Source organism: Rosa chinensis, chromosome 4, assembly GCF_002994745.2.
Source record: "Rosa chinensis cultivar Old Blush chromosome 4, RchiOBHm-V2, whole genome shotgun sequence".
Classification (NCBI taxonomy): Eukaryota; Viridiplantae; Streptophyta; class Magnoliopsida; order Rosales; family Rosaceae; genus Rosa; species Rosa chinensis.
In genome coordinates this window covers 35,727,923-35,746,117 of record NC_037091.1, presented here as the reverse complement: position 1 = coordinate 35,746,117, position 18,195 = coordinate 35,727,923, and the positions used below count along the sequence as shown (strand labels likewise).

At 37.4% G+C, this 18,195-nt stretch overlaps 2 protein-coding genes across 2 annotated transcripts; one reads left to right on the top strand and one right to left on the bottom strand.

The window, feature by feature from the left end:
• Window positions 1-374: 374 nt before the first annotated feature.
• Window positions 375-7,109, bottom strand: LOC112196885. The gene is made up of 13 exons (XM_040519321.1): window positions 6,605-7,109; window positions 5,775-5,830; window positions 5,287-5,389; window positions 4,926-5,034; window positions 4,677-4,802; window positions 4,360-4,425; window positions 4,113-4,196; window positions 3,540-3,602; window positions 3,254-3,407; window positions 2,373-2,498; window positions 1,841-2,209; window positions 516-1,156; window positions 375-430 (listed from the first exon to the last, which is right to left on the bottom strand). Exons 5-11 carry the CDS (start codon window positions 4,683-4,685, stop codon window positions 1,878-1,880), a joined length of 834 nt encoding a protein of 277 aa, XP_040375255.1. The 5' UTR covers window positions 4,686-4,802; window positions 4,926-5,034; window positions 5,287-5,389; window positions 5,775-5,830; window positions 6,605-7,109; the 3' UTR covers window positions 375-430; window positions 516-1,156; window positions 1,841-1,877.
• A 7,423-nt stretch (window positions 7,110-14,532) lies between these two features.
• LOC112199194 lies at window positions 14,533-16,749 on the top strand. Its single transcript, XM_024340242.1, has 4 exons — window positions 14,533-15,549; window positions 15,627-15,804; window positions 15,892-16,062; window positions 16,154-16,749. The coding sequence occupies exons 1-4, from the start codon at window positions 14,533-14,535 to the stop codon at window positions 16,747-16,749; spliced, it is 1,962 nt and encodes a 653-aa protein (XP_024196010.1).
• Window positions 16,750-18,195: the final 1,446 nt, after the last annotated feature.

Sequence of the window (18,195 nt, the reverse complement as noted above, 5' to 3'; positions counted from 1 at the left end):
ACTTTGATTTATGAAGGAGTATACTGACAATTATTTATCGTTTATTTCGAACGTAATTACCTGTGGACAGGGGTGAAAATAATCAGTTGTATAATGTACACAAACCGTTGGGAGCCAGATTAGATTACTAATATATAACAGCAGCAAAGGTTAAGGGTCGAATATCAAGTAGTGAAGTACTTCCATTAGACTTGAACTTGTACATCTCAGTGTCAACCAACATTACTAATATATAGCTGATCAAAATTTTTGATTGTAGTTACAATTAGTCACGATCTTCAGTTTTACATTTCTTGTTGTTGGGTGCATTCAGTTCCTCCATATCTCCAGCAGATCTAGTAATTGAAGAGTGTGTTTCCTTCAGCCACTTGAGGCATTCCTCTGCAGTCCCCAAAGGATGAGCAAGCTGCCATGCAAGTAGCTTCCTTTGCTGCCAGTAAAAGAATACAATGGCATGTTAAAGTTTCAGCTCCTACAGCAATCTTTTACAGTGTGCTGGAATTAGAATAGCTTACCCATTTACTGACAAGTGGTCCTCCAGATTTAAGCTGCAAAGCATCCATGACAGGGTTCCATTAAGTAATGGCTTTACATCCCAGACTTTATCTAGACCTGCTCCACCAAGACATAAATCAGGATAGGCTGGACAGCCACACTCACCCATCCATGTACACAGAGAGCGAGAAAGAGACGAACACAGAGAGAATTTAAAAGCTAAAGACATGGGACGCTTTCTTGTCTCAAAGCTGCTACATGAGAAAACCCACTGTCTCAAGTTATCTGAGTCACCAGCAAGGGTTTAAAACACTAAAGGCGTACCCGAGGCGTTTTCGGGAGAGCCTTGCAAGGCATAAGGCGTAAGCCTTACGATATAAGAGCAACCAAAAGAACATTAAGCCTTACTCTTATATATACCACATTAAGAGCAACCAAAAGAACATTATTAATTGTCATTCACCCATAATAAATAAAGTACTAGAACCATATGATTCAACAAATTCACCAACATAAAATGAAATCAAAGATCTAAAGTTGAAAGACCAAAGATAAAGAACAATTGTTAAAATTTACTTCATGCTTGGACATCATCATCCTCATCAACTAGGAGATCACCATCCAAACTATCACTACCATCACTATCATCCCTCAAAATTCTCTGCAGTGAGAACAACTTGTGAAAATCATAGCAATATAAGCAAACATCGCAGCCATCATATATCTGTTTTAATCAGACAGTAACAAATTAATGCAACTCAGGCTCCATTTACTGTGAAGTATTTGATGGAAGATAGAATATTTCAGCAGAGAAATGCTTTTCCCAAATAACTAGAACAGAATCTAATTCTGCTCAAACAAAATTTAATCCTCAAAGAATGATCAGGTTGCTCAAATTTCCTAATGAAGTGGGTACAGAACCAGAAAGTTTATTTTCACGGAAATACAAATCATAAAATGAAGTTAGGTTCTTCAAATCATAGAAGACCAATTTCTGGTGGGATTTTCCCAGACAACTGGTTAACAGACAGATCAAGATATTTAAGAACCAAAACGAGTTGCAAACATAACCAGTCAAAATGTATCTGTCTCCAACTTCTCCAAACATAACCAGTCAAATTTTGCAAATTTCCTATGAAAGATTATAACCCACATCATCTCGATGTCCACCCATCAACAAGTGATGCCCAAAAGTAAGACTTCTCCTTCAGACCCAGATACATATAATCATATTCATATATGATTGTCTAGACAGGAACAAGTCGAACAACACAAACCCAGATCAATATAGCCTTGGTTCAAACACTATTTTCAAGATTTATAATGGAATCAATTGGAATCATACCTTCAAATGGCCTGTTGCAAATCAAGCTCCAATACCTTCAAATGGCCTGCTGCGAATCGAACTCCAATACCTTAAAATGGCCTGCTGCGAATCGAGCTCCGACACCTTCAAATTGACTGCTGCGTCGAAATCGAGCTCCTAACTCGAACTCTGGGTTAGGGATCGAATTTGGTACCTTTTGGAAGAGAGAGGGCTGAAATCGGCTGTACAAAGTCCAAGCACCTTCAGTCGCGACCTTTAAACCCATTCTGTTCCAAAAGACCAAAACGACGTCATTTTTCTTCTTTTCCAGAGCGTACGCCTTTAACGCCTTGAGCTCTGTTTTGGACGCCTTGAGCGCCTTGAAGGACGCCTCAGCAGCCTCGTCGCCTAACCAGTGAAACACACTCAGTTTCAGGCCGGAAATCCGCTTTTTGAGCCTTTTTAATTCATTGGTCACCAGTATAATATTCTAGCAAACTTCTCTAACTGAAACTAAGAAATACCACATGTATATCATCTGAAACATGTGGTTAAAAGAGTCTGTTGATACCTAGATTATTTATGGACCTTTCAGCTTCTACAAGCAAAGCTCTGCGATCTTCTGGTTTGAGATTCTTGTTTAAGACGTTGGTGGGATATAAAAGTGTAGACATCAGCAAAGCAACTCGCCAAAAATCTTTAATTTCTCGTAAAAGAAACCATGGACAGTTGAAAGTGCAAGGTTGACAATAAGAAGTTCAGTGGCTCAGAAAAAGAGTTCAACGTAATCAATAACCCAAACAGGAAGAGTCATTTAGAAGATACAATACACAGAAAAAAAAAAAAAACAAATAAAAAACTACAAGCTTGATTTTAATTCAATACTACTCTAAACTCCTGAAGCATTTCCCAACACTTAATCATGATACACCACCAAAGATGCATGCCAAACTAAGGAACATAATATCCATTCAGAGAACAAAGGTTACTAAGACAATGAGTGACTTATCACAAACTACACTGCTATCTGTTGTGGAAGATTTTGATTCTTATTTTCCTAGATAACTAATCCAAAAGTTTTCCTTTATTTACCATACTGAGGATACTGACAATGTAACCAAATTAACTATACATGATGACATCATTCTTGGACTTTGATATAATGAAAAGGCTGGCTTTTTTTTTTTTTTTCCCTCAAAAGGATAACAAGTCCAAGGGTTTTCCTTTAAGAACTATAGCAAGGATATTGAGGACAGTAATCATAACAAACATATGTGATGATATGCTTAGATGCAGATATGGAGCTTCTAACTATGACAAATGCACTAACAGGATTATCACTGCTCAATTCAGACTAGTAAAAGGCGTGTCTCTTTGCATATTATGGATTCCAAAAGTATGCAATACTGTAAACTTGGCTCAGCAAAACAATTATGACTCAGGAACTTATACCTGTTAACACTCGGAGATTCGATTCTTTCGATGTAAGAGGGACATCAACATATTCTCTTCCCATATCAACTTCGGCGAGTTTTACATCCCCATTTGGTACAAAGTGAGGAAGCAAAGACAAAAACTTCTCCAATGCATTGTGTAAATTAATAACCTGTTACAAAGATAATTTTGTGATTACATGTATCATTACTGCGCATTCAAGAAGTAATGCTATAACTATCACAAGAGTTTAGCATGTCAGCAAAGTATATTAATCGGTTGAGAGAAACAAACTCAAACTTACAGTTTCAGCATTGCTGACTCCTTGTTTAAGGGAGTCTCTGAAAATATAATTCACGACAGGAACCTATAGTGAAAGAACAGAAGTTAAATGCTAAACTACAAATTGTTCAAAAAATAAATAAATAAATAAAAAATAGGCGTGCTAAAATAAAAGCTTGATATCAACCAATTTCACATAATACCTACATGCTCCAAAATGAGTACAATAAACTATGAACTAGTTAACTCTTAGCCCCTTCTCACTATAACAACAGCAAAAGAATTCTTGCTTCTATTTAACAATATGACATTAGTTTTTACTCTGTCCATTCCATTTTACTGATGGTTCACAAATGAAGAAAAAAATGTTAAATACGTATTTAATAACATTTTTTGGTAATATGATGGCTTAACCAAAAGATATTATTGTTGGCTTAATATTCAATTCTACAGGCTATATGATGGTTCACAAATGAAGAAAAACAGAGGTTTCTAGCTTTCCATTGTTTGGTCATTCACGAAATTGAAACAGAAACTAAAACAAAGAGAAATAACACTCAAATATTGTTTTCAAAAGAGGTGAAGAAAGCCTTACATCTTTTGCTTTCCTATCTTTATACATTGTCTTCCTAAGTGGAAGGAACATTGCAGCATAAACGGAAAGCCTTCTTTGTTCGTCCTGAAAACCAAAAACACAGGAATAGAATTTGAAGAGTTGTAAAAACTAACAAATAACCATTGAATAACTACTACTTTAAGATGACAATAAATAAATAAATAACAAAAACTGCTAAAGGGATAGAAAAGAACATTCTTGTATTAAAAACCAGGCTATCACTCACATTGAAAGTAGAGTGCCCCACTAATTGAATAAGAATCCATGTACAATCCAAGTATGTGACACAATGCTGGATTAGGAAAGAAAAATAAACAATTAGCATTATACCCAAGAAAGAAACAGGGGACAAAGAAGGCAAAGTCAGAATTAGAATGTATTTTACATGTTGAATCAAGAATGATGCTTTGATAATAGTCCTAGAACACTAGTCGGGAAATACAATGAAGCAACAATTCTTATGAACTAATATTTCTAATATGTCTACAAATATATGATATCATAGCTATACTTGTTGAATGCCATGTTCTTAAGTAACCATACCTGTCGCATCCTTCTGATGGCTCACACTGCGGATGAAGACTGAAGACAACCCAAAATAACTTCAAGTCACATATATAGGTCATAGCTTGGACGTACAGGTTGGTTTCCAGAGATCATCAGATCAATCTGATTAAGGAGAAGAAAGAAAATAATGAGCAGATAGTTCCTATATATGTACCTCTGGAAGCTTAAATTCCCAGTAAACTGCAGAACAATCATCAGTTAAAGGTATGGTAGACAGGAATTTACCTCAGCTCCAATTTGCTCTCTGCTAATTTTAGCTGATAGAGCAGCTTTCACTTCATCACAGGCAGAAGCTTCCTTTAGTTGTTCATCGAGTATGAATCTGAACCTTGCGCTGAAATCAAATGACCAAAATATGGTATGATTGAGTGTTACATTTTAAAAGGTGTGTATAAAAGTGAGAATCTGTTAAAATTTGTTGGAAAAAAAAATTAAAAAAATAAAAGAACCTTTACAATAAACTCAAGTGTTGCTGACTGAATAAAAAGGAAGCAAACTAAGGAGAGGAATATATTTGTTTTGTACTTTTATTTCTTAAAGAGTAGCCTAATAAAACTGACTTTTCAAGGATAAGATGGCAAAGTACCAAAACGGATAGCTTGAAGAACTCGTGCGTAGCGGATCCTCCATAAATGTATCCTTTGGTGGTAAAGGAGCAGCAATTTTCCCACATTTTAGATTTTCAATTCCTGCAAAGCAGAAAAAATAAATAACTTCATAAATAAAAATAACTATAAAATAATGATAATGATAATAATATTTTAAAACCAAAGTGGCAGATCCATTTGTGGGTTAAGAAAATCTGGAAAAATAAAGACATACAGACTCTATTAATCCAATGTTCAATGGATTTGGTATTTGATATTGTAAAATAAGCTGTACACCGAAATGAAACAACCATTAAAAGCATAATTTATTCCAATCAAGTATAGATAAGGTTTAAAGTGTAGTTACTGTAGAGAAGAGGCAGGTGTATTAATTGCATAATACATATCAACAAGCACTATCTAAAATACTAATCACATTTTCCTAACATGGTTTCATTTGCGGCAAATTCTTGGAGAAGACATATACCTGTTAATAGTTAGATCCCTTCTCAGTGCATCCTGTTCTGGTGTGCCATACTTTTGCTATAAGACAAAAGAAAAATATAATCATACATTCAACTTGAGTAGCTTAAAATTTCATTCAACATATATAATTCACTATTTGCAGTTAGCAGACTCAAAAGTTGATATTGAAAAAAAATATATATATCCAGAAGATAAGAAAGTTATTCTTGATTCATGGTGTCTAAAAGTTCAGCACGGTTATGTATATTAACCTAAACCTTATTCCAACCCAGATGGGTAGAGAGAACAGCTCTACATAAAATTCCACAATTTGTCTTCATGGATAATTTAGTTTCCTTTTCCTCACCCATCATAACTCCACATCTTGGTGTTATTGTGTTTGTGACACAGAACACACACGAAGATGGCAAATCTCCCATAGCCTTTGAATTGTCCAAAATAATGGAGCTTATACACACAAAAGACACTGTCTATCTCAGAACTTTAAGCGCTAAATCTGGTTCCATCCTTCCTTATACAAAAGTAAAAGGATGTGGCTATTTTCAGTGTACGCCCTACCCTTATTCCAAAGTAAGGTAATGTTACTAATGTCCTAAAGCTCAGATCAGTAACAAGCAAAACTCTAGAAGATCCATACATCCCAGAGCAAGAATTTACCATAGTAGGAATCCGGCTATCATCACTGTACTCTTCACAAACTATGAGTTCATCAAACCGGGTTCAGTTTTATTTGAATTTTCCACATAACCCACATAGAATTACTATAAAAGTTGAAGACTTTGGATTGATAAAGTTACGAACCCAACTAAAGAAAACGGTAAAATGGTTTACCTGAGGAAATGCGTGGAGGAAAAGCACTTTCTGTAGTAGCAGAGCCCTGTGTGAAAACAAAAACCCCAAGGACGGCCAAACTTGAGAAACCCAAAAGCAGAATTGAGAAATGAAAGAGGGAAATTTTGAGTCGAATTTCTGGGTTTTAGACTTTTAGTTGATTTGCTGCCTCTCTCATGAATCATGATTCTCACAATCTCACAATTTCTGGGTTTACACTTTTCAGTCGAAGGCTCGAATTCTTCACTCTTGGTTTGTTCTCTTCGACTGTGACTCTGTGAAGCTCGGTGGCTCAAGCTTGGAGAAATTTTGGGTTCGATTTCTGGGTTCGAATTTCTTGAATCTCTTGTTAAGTTGCTCGGTTCGATTGAGTTTCTCATTCTTAAGTTTTCGGTTTTGGGCTGTGGTGTTTCTGGGTTCGAGCTGTTTTGAAATATCTATTTTGGATGGGAATTGAATCAATTATAATTGAATTGCATCTGTTTTGGCCGCTGTGAATGGTAATTGAATAACGAATATCAACGGTACACTTGATTACTTGTATGCTCAGTTTTTAATTCTGCTATATGTTAATGTTATCGAATTTTTGAATTTTTAGTAATTCATTTGACTTTTGAATTATGCTCTGTTTTGATAAACTGAATTGCATAATTTGTAAATATAAAAATGGTTGTTGGATATTGAATACTCCTTTTATTTATATAATTATATGTTATATAAATAAAAATAAAAAAATAAAAATAAAATCGACTAGTCTAGGCTCTCCCTGAACGCTAGTTCTTTAGCTTTCACCCGACTAGCGCCTAACATTTTTTAGAACCTTGAGTAAAACTAACCATGAGCTTTAGTAGCGAAGCGTTTATCCAGATATTGCTTATCTTCCTCCTCCTCTCCTCTAGCATTTGCCTAGGGGTGGGCGCGGTGCGGTTCGGTTCGGTTTAAGGTCTAAACCGCAACCAAATCGTTTTTTTCGGTTGGCCTATATATCAAACCGCAACCGCATTACAAAATGGATGAATCGATTATTTCGGTTACACCATTTTTCGGTGCGGAGCGGGTCTGTTTCGGTTTGGACAAATTTATTAATTTCAACTAGAAAGAGAGGGCCAAAATCATGCTTATTTTTACCTAACAGTTTCAATAAGGCATAAATAAATTTTGAATGCATTTAAAGTCCACACAAATTGGCAAATGTCACCCAAATATCAAGCAACTTGTAGAAAGACCATATTTGAACACTTAACAAACCCATATATATATATATATATATATATATATATATATATATATATCAATGATCAAGCAAACATAGCAACTTATTACAAACTGAAAACCTAAACAAAAATGGATTTCTTATATATTAAAAACCAACATTTCCATCAATAGAGAAATAATAAATAAATAAAATGTAATTAAAACAAATTCGGTGCGGGTCGGTTTAAATCGGGCGGTTTATGATTCGAAACCGCAACCGAACCGCTTTTAAGCGAAAGCGGTTCGGTGCGGTGTGACCATGAAACGACATCGTTTTAGTTCGGTGCCGTTACCGAACCGCATTTTCGGTGCAGTTCGGGTCGATAACCTCATTTTCGGTACAAAGTACCCACCCCTACATTTGCCAACTTCCCCTTGACGCCCTTACGCCCTTAGAGACGGCGACGTTTTAGTCTCTAGCAGGAAAAACTTTGCACTAGGGAAATTATAGTTACACCTACACAACATCAATCATCAATGCGACATGAATACTTGAAAAAGTCTCAAATGGACGAAACACTTTTCATACGTTAAGGCCTGAGGCCATAAGACATATTAAAATTAGTACCTAGCTAAGCTTACTGGCTTCTGTCTTTGTCACTGTCACTTTTGACATGAGTCCCCTGTTGACCGTTGGCTTTAAAAATTAGACTAGAACATTATATACAAACTCTTTGAGACTGGTGTCTTTGTCATCGTTTCTAGATCCCCACCAATCCATTAATGGCAACCTCATTAGCTCATTGACAAATTTTCCATGAGTTCTACAAGATGGTTTATCAGTTTCCTTGTTCTTCTCCCTGACACCATTACTCCAAATTAAGCTGCAATATACACAAATCAAAATATATACATCCTTGGTTGCCTGTTGCATCACTAGAACTCTGTACTTTACACTTAGAAATTAGTTTCCATTATTGCATGACTTACGAGTAAATCTACGATCCAGTTTATGACGATACACTACTAGAATTATGGCCCCAGACATCGGCCAAAAACCGATGAGAAACAAAAACCTGACCGATGTCTTTGTGGGTGATGAGAAAGATCCGGAAAATGCAGACATCGGTTTTTAGCCTATGTCTAGTATTCGTGTAGACATCGGTTCCTAATTATGAATCAATGTAAATAGGTTTAAATGATAACAAACTTACATGTTTTACTATTGTTAAACCCACATTTTATTGTATTTAATGCTTAAAGAAATATAGATTACACAACACAAGTTTGCGTTTTAACATCGTTATGGATTTAAGAACCGATGACTGATACTGTTACAGACATCGGTTCCCATTTTGGAACTGATGTCTGGTACTCAGTAACATATCGTTTTCGACAAAAAATTGATGTATGTATATTTTAGTAACATCGATTTCCATTTTAGAACTGATGTCTGGTACTCAGTAACATATCGTTTTTGACAAAAAATTGATGTCTGTATATTTTAGTAACATCGATTTCCATTTTGGAACTGATGTCTGGTACTCAGTAACATATCGTTTTCGACAAAAAATCGATGTCTGTATATTTCAGTAGCATCGATTTTCATTTTGGAACTGATGTATCTGTATTACTAGACATCAGTTTTTATGGTTAAAACTGATTTCAACTTTATATCTAGACATCATACTAGAAAGTACGTCCGCGCGATGCTGCAGGTTTAGGCGATAAGACTAGTAATCACAATCTTATAATGTTTGCCGAATATGCTATCGTTTTACATATCATAAAAGCTGGTTCACAAACTTTTTCACTAACTCTTACAAACTCTCTCTAATTCTTCCATTATCAAATCTATACATTTCTCCATTTCTGCCTTACAGATCACCAGGCTCTTCCACATTGTAAGTTGAATTAGATGCAAGAGAAGACTTCTGTGTGGCTGAAAATTCCAGCATGACCAACCTATATATAATCTCCTCCATTTTGGCTACAAGGACTAATATGCCACAGCCAACAATTCCATAGTCAAAGCTTTGTTTTCTTTTCTTCTTTCATGTTTGCTCTTCTCTTCGTGAAAAGTATCTACACAACTTCAAAATTCAAAAATCAATGATCAATGATCAATTCATCCTCGTACTTTTACAAATTTAATTACATATATACATATCTAACTAAAGGGAGCAATATATATCTTGCCTTGTACTAAAGAAAAAACTGTGGAAGCCACAGTTAAATTCAATTTATCTAACTTATGCTTTTGTAATGTGGAAGCTGTCGTCAACTTTTCTTGTGTCTGCATTCACAAACTGAAACAAACAAAACAAACGTGAGAGAATTTTTTGGATCAGCACATTGAAATTCGATCTTAAACTCTTGCAGACTCGAAGTTAACATATATGCTATGAAGTATGTGAAAGATTAAACACAGAATATAAACACAATCAAGCTTTACTACAGATACATGTATAGTTATATTCAAACATCCAAGATCACCAACAAATAGTTTAGATACAGTTATGTTCAAATGTTTGTAGTAGTTATGAAACATGTACATATTGGAGTTAATGGTCACGTACCTGGAGCAGCCATGGATCAGGAATAGAGATAGTGCAAACGAGATCTTCTGCGAAGCTCTAAAGTCCAAGAGTCTCTCTATGGGGCAAGACGATGAAGACTTGTGTATTAGAGTTCACAGGGACCTCATTTATATAGAGGTGTCATCAACAGAGTTCTACCCATAAGAGAGACTCTGTTTTACTATGACTGATCCTCTATATCATCATCAGTATTTATCTCTTACTTGCCTATGTAGATAAGCAAATAATTAATCAAGTACTTATCAATATAAGATCAGATATTAATCTCAATATCGACACAAAAGTGGAACTCATCACAAACTCTTATAACTTAATCACCTAGTCACTGAACTAATCACAATCACTTAGATAAATGTCATTGAGTCCATACGTAAATGTCTTACAGTATGAAGCGCTAATCTCAAGTTTTCATACATACTCACCTCTAATTTGATATCTGTCCTTGTTGCATGCGCTCTGAGAGAACCATATTCAGAATGCCTTGATAAACTCCAACTATTGTTAATCTGTTTGAATGAAGTCCCAATTCCATGTAAAGAACAATGAAGAACATGCTTGTACAATTAAGTGCACATATTTGAAGAGAGATATGACAGAGTCAAGAAGGACTTACACCACTGGGAAACTTGTCCAAGGAAAAGCCAGCCATTCCAATTATGGCTTGCACTGGGGCACTGTAGTTGCTGTGATCATATGTGTCGATCCCAGCCTCATCTTTGCAAGGCAATTTCATGCATTGGCTCTTATAAATGGAGCAGGTTCGCTCGTAGTTATGGACATGACCAAACAGCACTAGATCAACCTAGTTCAAATTTCAAATAGCATGTACATGTCAGCAAAAAAAATTTTAAATCCCATGTTTAAACCTAGAGAATCCAATAGAAAACCAGATTAGAAAAGAAAATGGAATCCATTGAGAAATGAAAGAGAAAACATTAACTAGCTAGGGGAAGGTCTGGGATGTTACTTTGCTTGCCAGAAGTAATGGTTCAACTTTGTCAACGAATTTCTCATCAACACTCAGGAATCCAGGGGCAGATGTATACATTGGTCTATGCCTGCAATTTGAAAATATTAAAATATGCGTGAAAATCTGGTGACACTTTCAAGCAGTTATAAACTATTGATATTGATGAAATTATGCACAGTAGACAATTTCTGTGGTTCAAACTGTATGTCATGCACACGAACAAATCTGATGTGAATCAGAAACCAACGGTTGAAAGAACTGATTTATATTGTATGGTGTTCCTATAGAAAAATTACATAAACTTGAATAATTTTGAAGCATTTAAGTACTTACCCCATAAATATCAACCAAGGAGTTTTAGATCGATCAACTGAAGCCATGTCCTTTTTCATCCATTGATACTGCAAGAGCATATAAAAAAACATCAAATGCAAATAGAAGTGCGGTGCACAGCTGTAGAATACTATAGACCAGTGCCTCATCTTTACCTACTCAGAATTTTTGGTCCAGTCATGCTCTGTTGAAATCATCATGATGTGGACGCTTCCTTGTTCTATGGAATACCATGGTTTATCCTTTGCTGGGGTTGGCATTGGAAAGTAAGTCTCATAGGGAACTCCAACTTCCCCACCTGAATCTGCAAGAATGTACACTGATCCAGAGTCTATATAGTCCCTGAAAAGTGTAGAAGCAAGCATATATAGAATTAAGTAAACAAGAAAATATGACATTATACTTGAAGTCGTCTGTTTGTACGTGTTAAACAACCACTAGATCCCAAAATGAGCTGTTAGATAATGTACCAACAATGTACACCAAGATAGCTAGATATACTATAAAATGGTATCGAAGCCTCTCAGAGAACTTCAAATTAAGTTCCTAGAGCATGTCTTCTGAGCACACGTACCTCTCATGGTTCCCGATAGCTGTCATGTATGAAACTCGAGAAGCAATAGGGTTGATTTGGTGAAGGAAAAAATCCCATTCAACTAAAAACCCAGTGGCATAGCTTATATCTCCAATGTGGAAGACAGAGTCTACATTCCTGGAATTTATTTCATCCGTCACGGCCTCAATCACTGAGAGGGATCCTGGCTATTCATGCCGCAAGATTAAAATCAGCCTTTTCTTTTCCTTCGAGGTACGTAGAAGAAAAACAATGTACTGTATAGTTAGTTTCTTTTTTCCCCCCTTATTTTACTAATTTTATCCATGTTGATTTACTAAATTAAACAAGACATGTTGTGCTGTGAGTTAGAACAATGCTCAATTACTATTGTTTGAGTCTAAATTTCTGCAGTACTAAAAAAGCATCACAATTCATATACCTGAATATAATGCACGACAGAAGAATCACGAGGAGCCTTTCCCATGTCGCCAAATGCAAGAAATTTGAGTTCATCAGATCCTCCCACAGGGGAGTGTGGAATTGGATTCGATCACTCCAACCAACTGAATCACTGCATTTTTTTTTTTTCAACCCCCAAATAAGAATCAATGTGTCTTCTTTTTCCAGTTATCAAACAAGCCTAATTCAATGTAAACTCACCACTCAAAACAATATCTCTGAGAACAGTGTTTCACACACATCAAAAGGGTGTTTCAAAATATTGAAACAAAAACTAAAAATGAATGAAGCTAAGTATATACGATTCAATCACCGAAACCTCATCCACATCTTAAACTGAAACACACCATACATACAGAAATAAGAAAAGATACCAAATAAAAATTGGTACTTCTAATCCACTTCACTAAAGAACCCTAGAAACCAACTTTCTGCCCAAAAATTTCAAAATCACGAATCAAAAACAAGCTCTAATCAACCAAAATGAAAGCTTTCCCAGTGAACTTCTATATATACATCAAATTCCAACTAATCCGAACACAACTGTACATTCAAAACCCAGATCCAAATCAAAATAAGCTTCAGAAAATATAGGCACTCACTGGAGTTGGAGTAACAGTCTTGCAAATGGGCATCGTGGCCTCCATTTCTCCAAAGCAAAGAGACCTAAGTAAACCCAGTCAATTCAAATCAAACAAAGAACAATATTAAAATCACTAACCATCACAAACAAGTGAATTCTTAGATCTTGAACAAAATCTTTCAGAGACTCTGAAAAGAAATAAAAATCAGAAGAGACGGAGAGAGAGCAGGAAGAACCGGGAATCTGCAAACCCAGAAACAAAGAACAAAGTGTGTATGAGTGAGTACCTGATGCTGGTTTCACCGTCGTAATTGCGGTTGTGTTCGATTCCTTCGTCGCTGGCATTTGGTGCTCGAAGTCGCACCAATTGAGAAGGATAAACTCCTTGGAGGCAGGTTGGACCAGTTGGGGTTCGGATCTCTGAGCAACGACGTGGTGGTGTTGGAAGAGAAGCACCGGCAGAGGCGATGGCGCCGGTGAGGGGACAGAGGCAGTAGTTCAATGAGGGAGAGACAGTAGCCGTGGAAAGAGAGCAGGAGAGGGAGGAGAGCGCTAGGGTTTCAGAGAAGAGCGAGAGAGAAAGAGCTGAACGCAGAGAACGAGCTCAGGTTGGAGAAGGAGCTGAGGTCGGGGACGCGAAGGAGGCAGTCAGAGACTCAGAGTGAGAGTCTATCGATTAAGGTTCGAAAGTTTTTAGATAAAGTGACTAAGTGTGGGGGGAATGAAATTTTAAGACCCGCGTTTCTCAAATTTTTCAACTTAGTCCCTCCGCGTTTTTGTTAATTTTTCGTACGAAACTTTTCTCATCGGTTTCTTTGGTGACTGATGTCCATAATAATAATAGAAATGTTTCTTCACAAACTGATGTTAACATAATTTTTAACATCAGGTGCAATCCTGACCGATTTAATAATGGTGATGTCTAATAACATTATTCTAGTAGTGATAGATAGATGGGGAAGTACTAGATCAATAAATAAAAATATAATGGGTCACGCTGGGCAGAAAAGTCTAGAACACTTTGACAATGACTGAATGAGGTAATTAATGCCCCCCTAACAAGACTCTTGGTCATTCTTTGAATGTGTAAAAGCTTATCTTGAAGTTGATGCTCTAACGGCAAGAACAGAAAGTCAAATGAGAGAGGATAAGTCGCCTATGAGCAAAAAGAGGAGGAAGCTTCATCGAGTGGAGATGAAGAGGAAGTAGGAAGGTTCTGGATTCAGCCAACCAATGTGGGAACCTGATCCATTTACCATGACCTACTCTGGCCCTTATAACGTCACTATGCATTCATTCCCTTCCACCACTGTTACACCAACCTTGCCATTTGCAGTTCCACATTTCACCCAAGCTAAGAGTTCAGCTCAGGATCACACTATATATCCTACATATGCCACTACCACTACAACCAACATCTCTTCACACAGCAACCAATTCCCAGTTATCACACCACATTTGTCATTTCCACGCATGACTGGTCCGTACTCTCACAACTCATCAATCCCATTTGTGTTCCAGCAGCCTGGTCCCGTGCCTTATATTGACCCTACTTTGCCTACAATGAAACAAATGCTGCTGGAATTCAGTAGCTTCGGTGGGGGAGATCCTGTTGAGTGGCTCAACAAGGCAGAACAGTATTTTGAGTTTTATCAGATTCCCGAAGAAAGAAAACTCTCAATAGCAACCATGCATTTGACGGATAAGGCTTCCGACAGATGGTATATGTTTCGGCATGAATTTCCCCACACCTGGCAAGGGCTAGCTGATCTACTGATGAGAGAATTCAGTAGCTATAACAGGTCGGAATACCAAGCTGCATTGGCTAGGATGTCTCAAACGGGCAGTGTGGAGCACTACAAGGAACAATTCACAAAGTTATCTCGAAGAGCCCCGCGGTTTCCTCCTGAGGTGTTATTATCATGCTTCATTGGGGGATTGAAGGAAGACATCAGGGTTGATGTACAAGCACAGAAACCTAGAACTCTCTATGAGGCATGTGAACTAGCTAGAGTTTATGAAACTAGGAATGAAAGTCACAGAAGCTATGCAAGAAGTTCTAATCAACCTAGGCCACTTCTTGGCACTCATTCCACTTCTGCTCACAGGTTCACTCCTTCAAGTAATAACCCCAAACTGCAAGGCTCTTTAATGGCCAGAAATGCTCAGCCATCAAGTGGAAATACACCTCACACTGGAAATAGAGGTTATCTCAAGCTGAGTATCAAGAACGGAGAGCAAAAAATCAATGTTTTTTTTGCGACGAGACATTTAAGCCAGGTCATAATTGTAGAAAGGTACAACTAATGGTGATGGAAATATCACAGGATGAAGGAGATCTTTTGAGTTCAACAGATTTGGTAGAGGAGGAGGTTCCACCAATCACTGACCTTGAGGAGCCACTCATCAGATTGCAGGTCATGAGTAATAACAAGTCCAGTCCAGCCACTATGCAACTAAAGGGCAATTTTAACAAGAAAGTAGTTCATGTGCTTATTGATTCAGGTGCTACTCATAATTTTATTCATCCACACCTTCTCAGAGGCACCAAGGTACAGGTACACAACTTTTCTCCTTTACATGTTGTTTTAGCTAGTGGTGCAAAAATGAAGACTTGTGGGGAAGCTAAGATTGAGCTCCAACTCCAGCAATTCAGTTTCTCAGATGATTTTTACATACTTCCTGTAACTGGCTATGAAATAGTTTTAGGAGCTAGTTGGTTGAGGCCCCTCGGTGACATTTTGTGGAATTTTGACACCATGCGTATGAAATTTTGTGTGCACGGTTTTGAGTACCAATTGCAGGGGGACACTACTGCCACAACGACTGTTATTGGTTGTAAAGCCATGACCAGGCTGCTTAAAAAAGAAAAAAGAGGCCATGCTAGTCCAAGTGCAACCGGTTTTGGCGAATGAAAAGTTAGATACACCAAATGCACGAATTCAAGCCTTAATCAACAAGTATGAGGAGCTGTTCACAACGCCAACAACACTGCCACCAAGCAGGAAGCAAGATCACAAGATTGAGTTATTCCCTAATACACCACCAGTAAGTCTGAGACCTTATCGGTATCCTCATTTTCAAAAGGCTGAAATAGAAAAAATTGTGCAAGAATTATTGGCTAATGGGGTGATTAGACCTAGTGTTAGCCCTTTCTCTTCTCTTGTACTTTTGGTTAAGAAGAAAGATGGCACATGGAGAATGTGTGTGGACTACAGATCCTTGAATGCAGCCACTGTCAAAGATAAGTATCCTATTCTTGTGGTTGATGAATTATTAGATGAGGTGCATGGTTCCACAATTTTTACAAAGCTTGACTTACGATCTGGTTATCATCAGATTAGGATGGATACTGCTGATATAAATAAGACTGCTTTCAGAACACATAATGGCCATTATGAATTCTTAGTCATGCCGTTTGGTCTAACAAATGCTCCATCTACATTTTAGTCAGTGATGAATGATGTGTTGAGGGAATATTTGAGGAAGTTCGCTTTGGTCTTCTTTGATGACATTTTGATCTACAGTTCATCACTTGAAGATCATTTGGACCATCTAGAAAAGGTTTTTTTGAAGCTGCAGCTCTATTCCCTGAAAGTTAAAAAGAGCAAGTGTAGCTTTGGGGTTCCATCCGTTGAATACTTAGGGCATGTGATCAGTGCAGAGGGTGTGTCAGTTGACCCAGCTAAAATTGCATGCATTCGGAATTGGACTAAGCCTAATACTATTAAAGGTTTGAGAGGTTTTCTGGGGTTAGCTGGTTACTATAGAAAATATGTGAGGAACTTTGGTTTGATTGCTAAACCCTTGACTGATATGTTAAAGATTGGTGGATTTCACTGGACTTCAGAATCGGAAACAGCCTTTGAAACTCTTAAGCAGGCTCTTATGAACACTCCGGTGTTGGCACTTCCAAATTTTTCAAAGGAGTTTGTGGTGGAATGTGATGCCTCTGGGGTCGGCATTGGAGCGGTGTTATCACAAGAGGGCCACCCTATTGCATTTCTCAGCAAGGCATTAGCCCCTCACCATGCTGCATTGTCCGTCTATGACAAAGAAATGCTTGCTGTGGTGTTTGCTGTACAACATTGGAGGCCATACCTGCTCGGAAATCACTTCACCATTTACACCGATCACAGAACCATTAAGTATTTCTTGGACCAGAGGATTACCACACCAACTCAACAAAAATGGTTGCTTAAACTAGCCGGTTATAACTATTCAATCCTTTACAAGGCTGGCAAGAATAACTCAGCACCTGATGCTCTTTCTAGAATGGCAGAATGGAAGAATCTTGAAACTCAAGTTGTTACAAAGTATGGAACTCTAAACACTAGCACTGGAATCTCCTCACCTATTCATGGTTTCATACAAGATATTCAAGCAGCTTGTTTAGTTGACCCTGAAGCTAGTGTCATCTTGCAGCAGGTCCAACTCAACCCTTCTACTTATCCTCAGTACTCGGTGCTTAATTCGCAATTACTATACCGAAACAAGATATTTGTTCCAAAGCAAGATAGTTGGAGGGATAAAATCATGACTGAATTTCATAATGGCTTAAGTGGAGGTCATGCGGGTCGACACAGAACATTGAAGAGAATCACAAGGTCATTTGCATGGCCTGGAATGCATCAGGATGTCAAGAGGTTTGTAGCTACTTGCCATATTTGTCAGCAAAACCACTATGAGACAATAAATCCTCCAGGTTTATTGCAGCCAAATGTAATTCCAGTCAAGGCATGGACTTGTATTTCAATGGACTTCATTGAGGGTTTACCAAGTTCTCATGGAAAGACAGTCATCATGGTCGTAGTGGACCGACTAACAAAGTATGGTCATTTTATGCCTTTAGCTCACCCTTATACAGCTTCCATGATTGTGCAACAATTCATCAGC

Bases quoted from the DNA above. Each gene is read 5' to 3' on its own strand.
- LOC112196885 (XM_040519321.1), bottom strand. The intron at 2,499-3,253 runs GTATAAGTTCCT...GAGAAATTAAAG, and splicing joins GAATCTCCGAGTGTTAACAG to ATTTTTGGCGAGTTGCTTTG. The intron at 2,210-2,372 runs GTATCAACAGAC...TTCACTGGTTAG, and splicing joins AAGGTCCATAAATAATCTAG to GCGACGAGGCTGCTGAGGCG.
- LOC112199194 (XM_024340242.1), top strand. From the start codon at position 14,533: ATGTGGGAACCTGATCCATTTACCATGACCTACTCTGGCCCTTATAAC. The intron at 15,550-15,626 runs GTTTTTTTTGCG...GAAATATCACAG, and splicing joins ACGGAGAGCAAAAAATCAAT to GATGAAGGAGATCTTTTGAG. The intron at 16,063-16,153 runs GTATGAAATTTT...AGCCATGACCAG, and splicing joins GTGGAATTTTGACACCATGC to GCTGCTTAAAAAAGAAAAAA.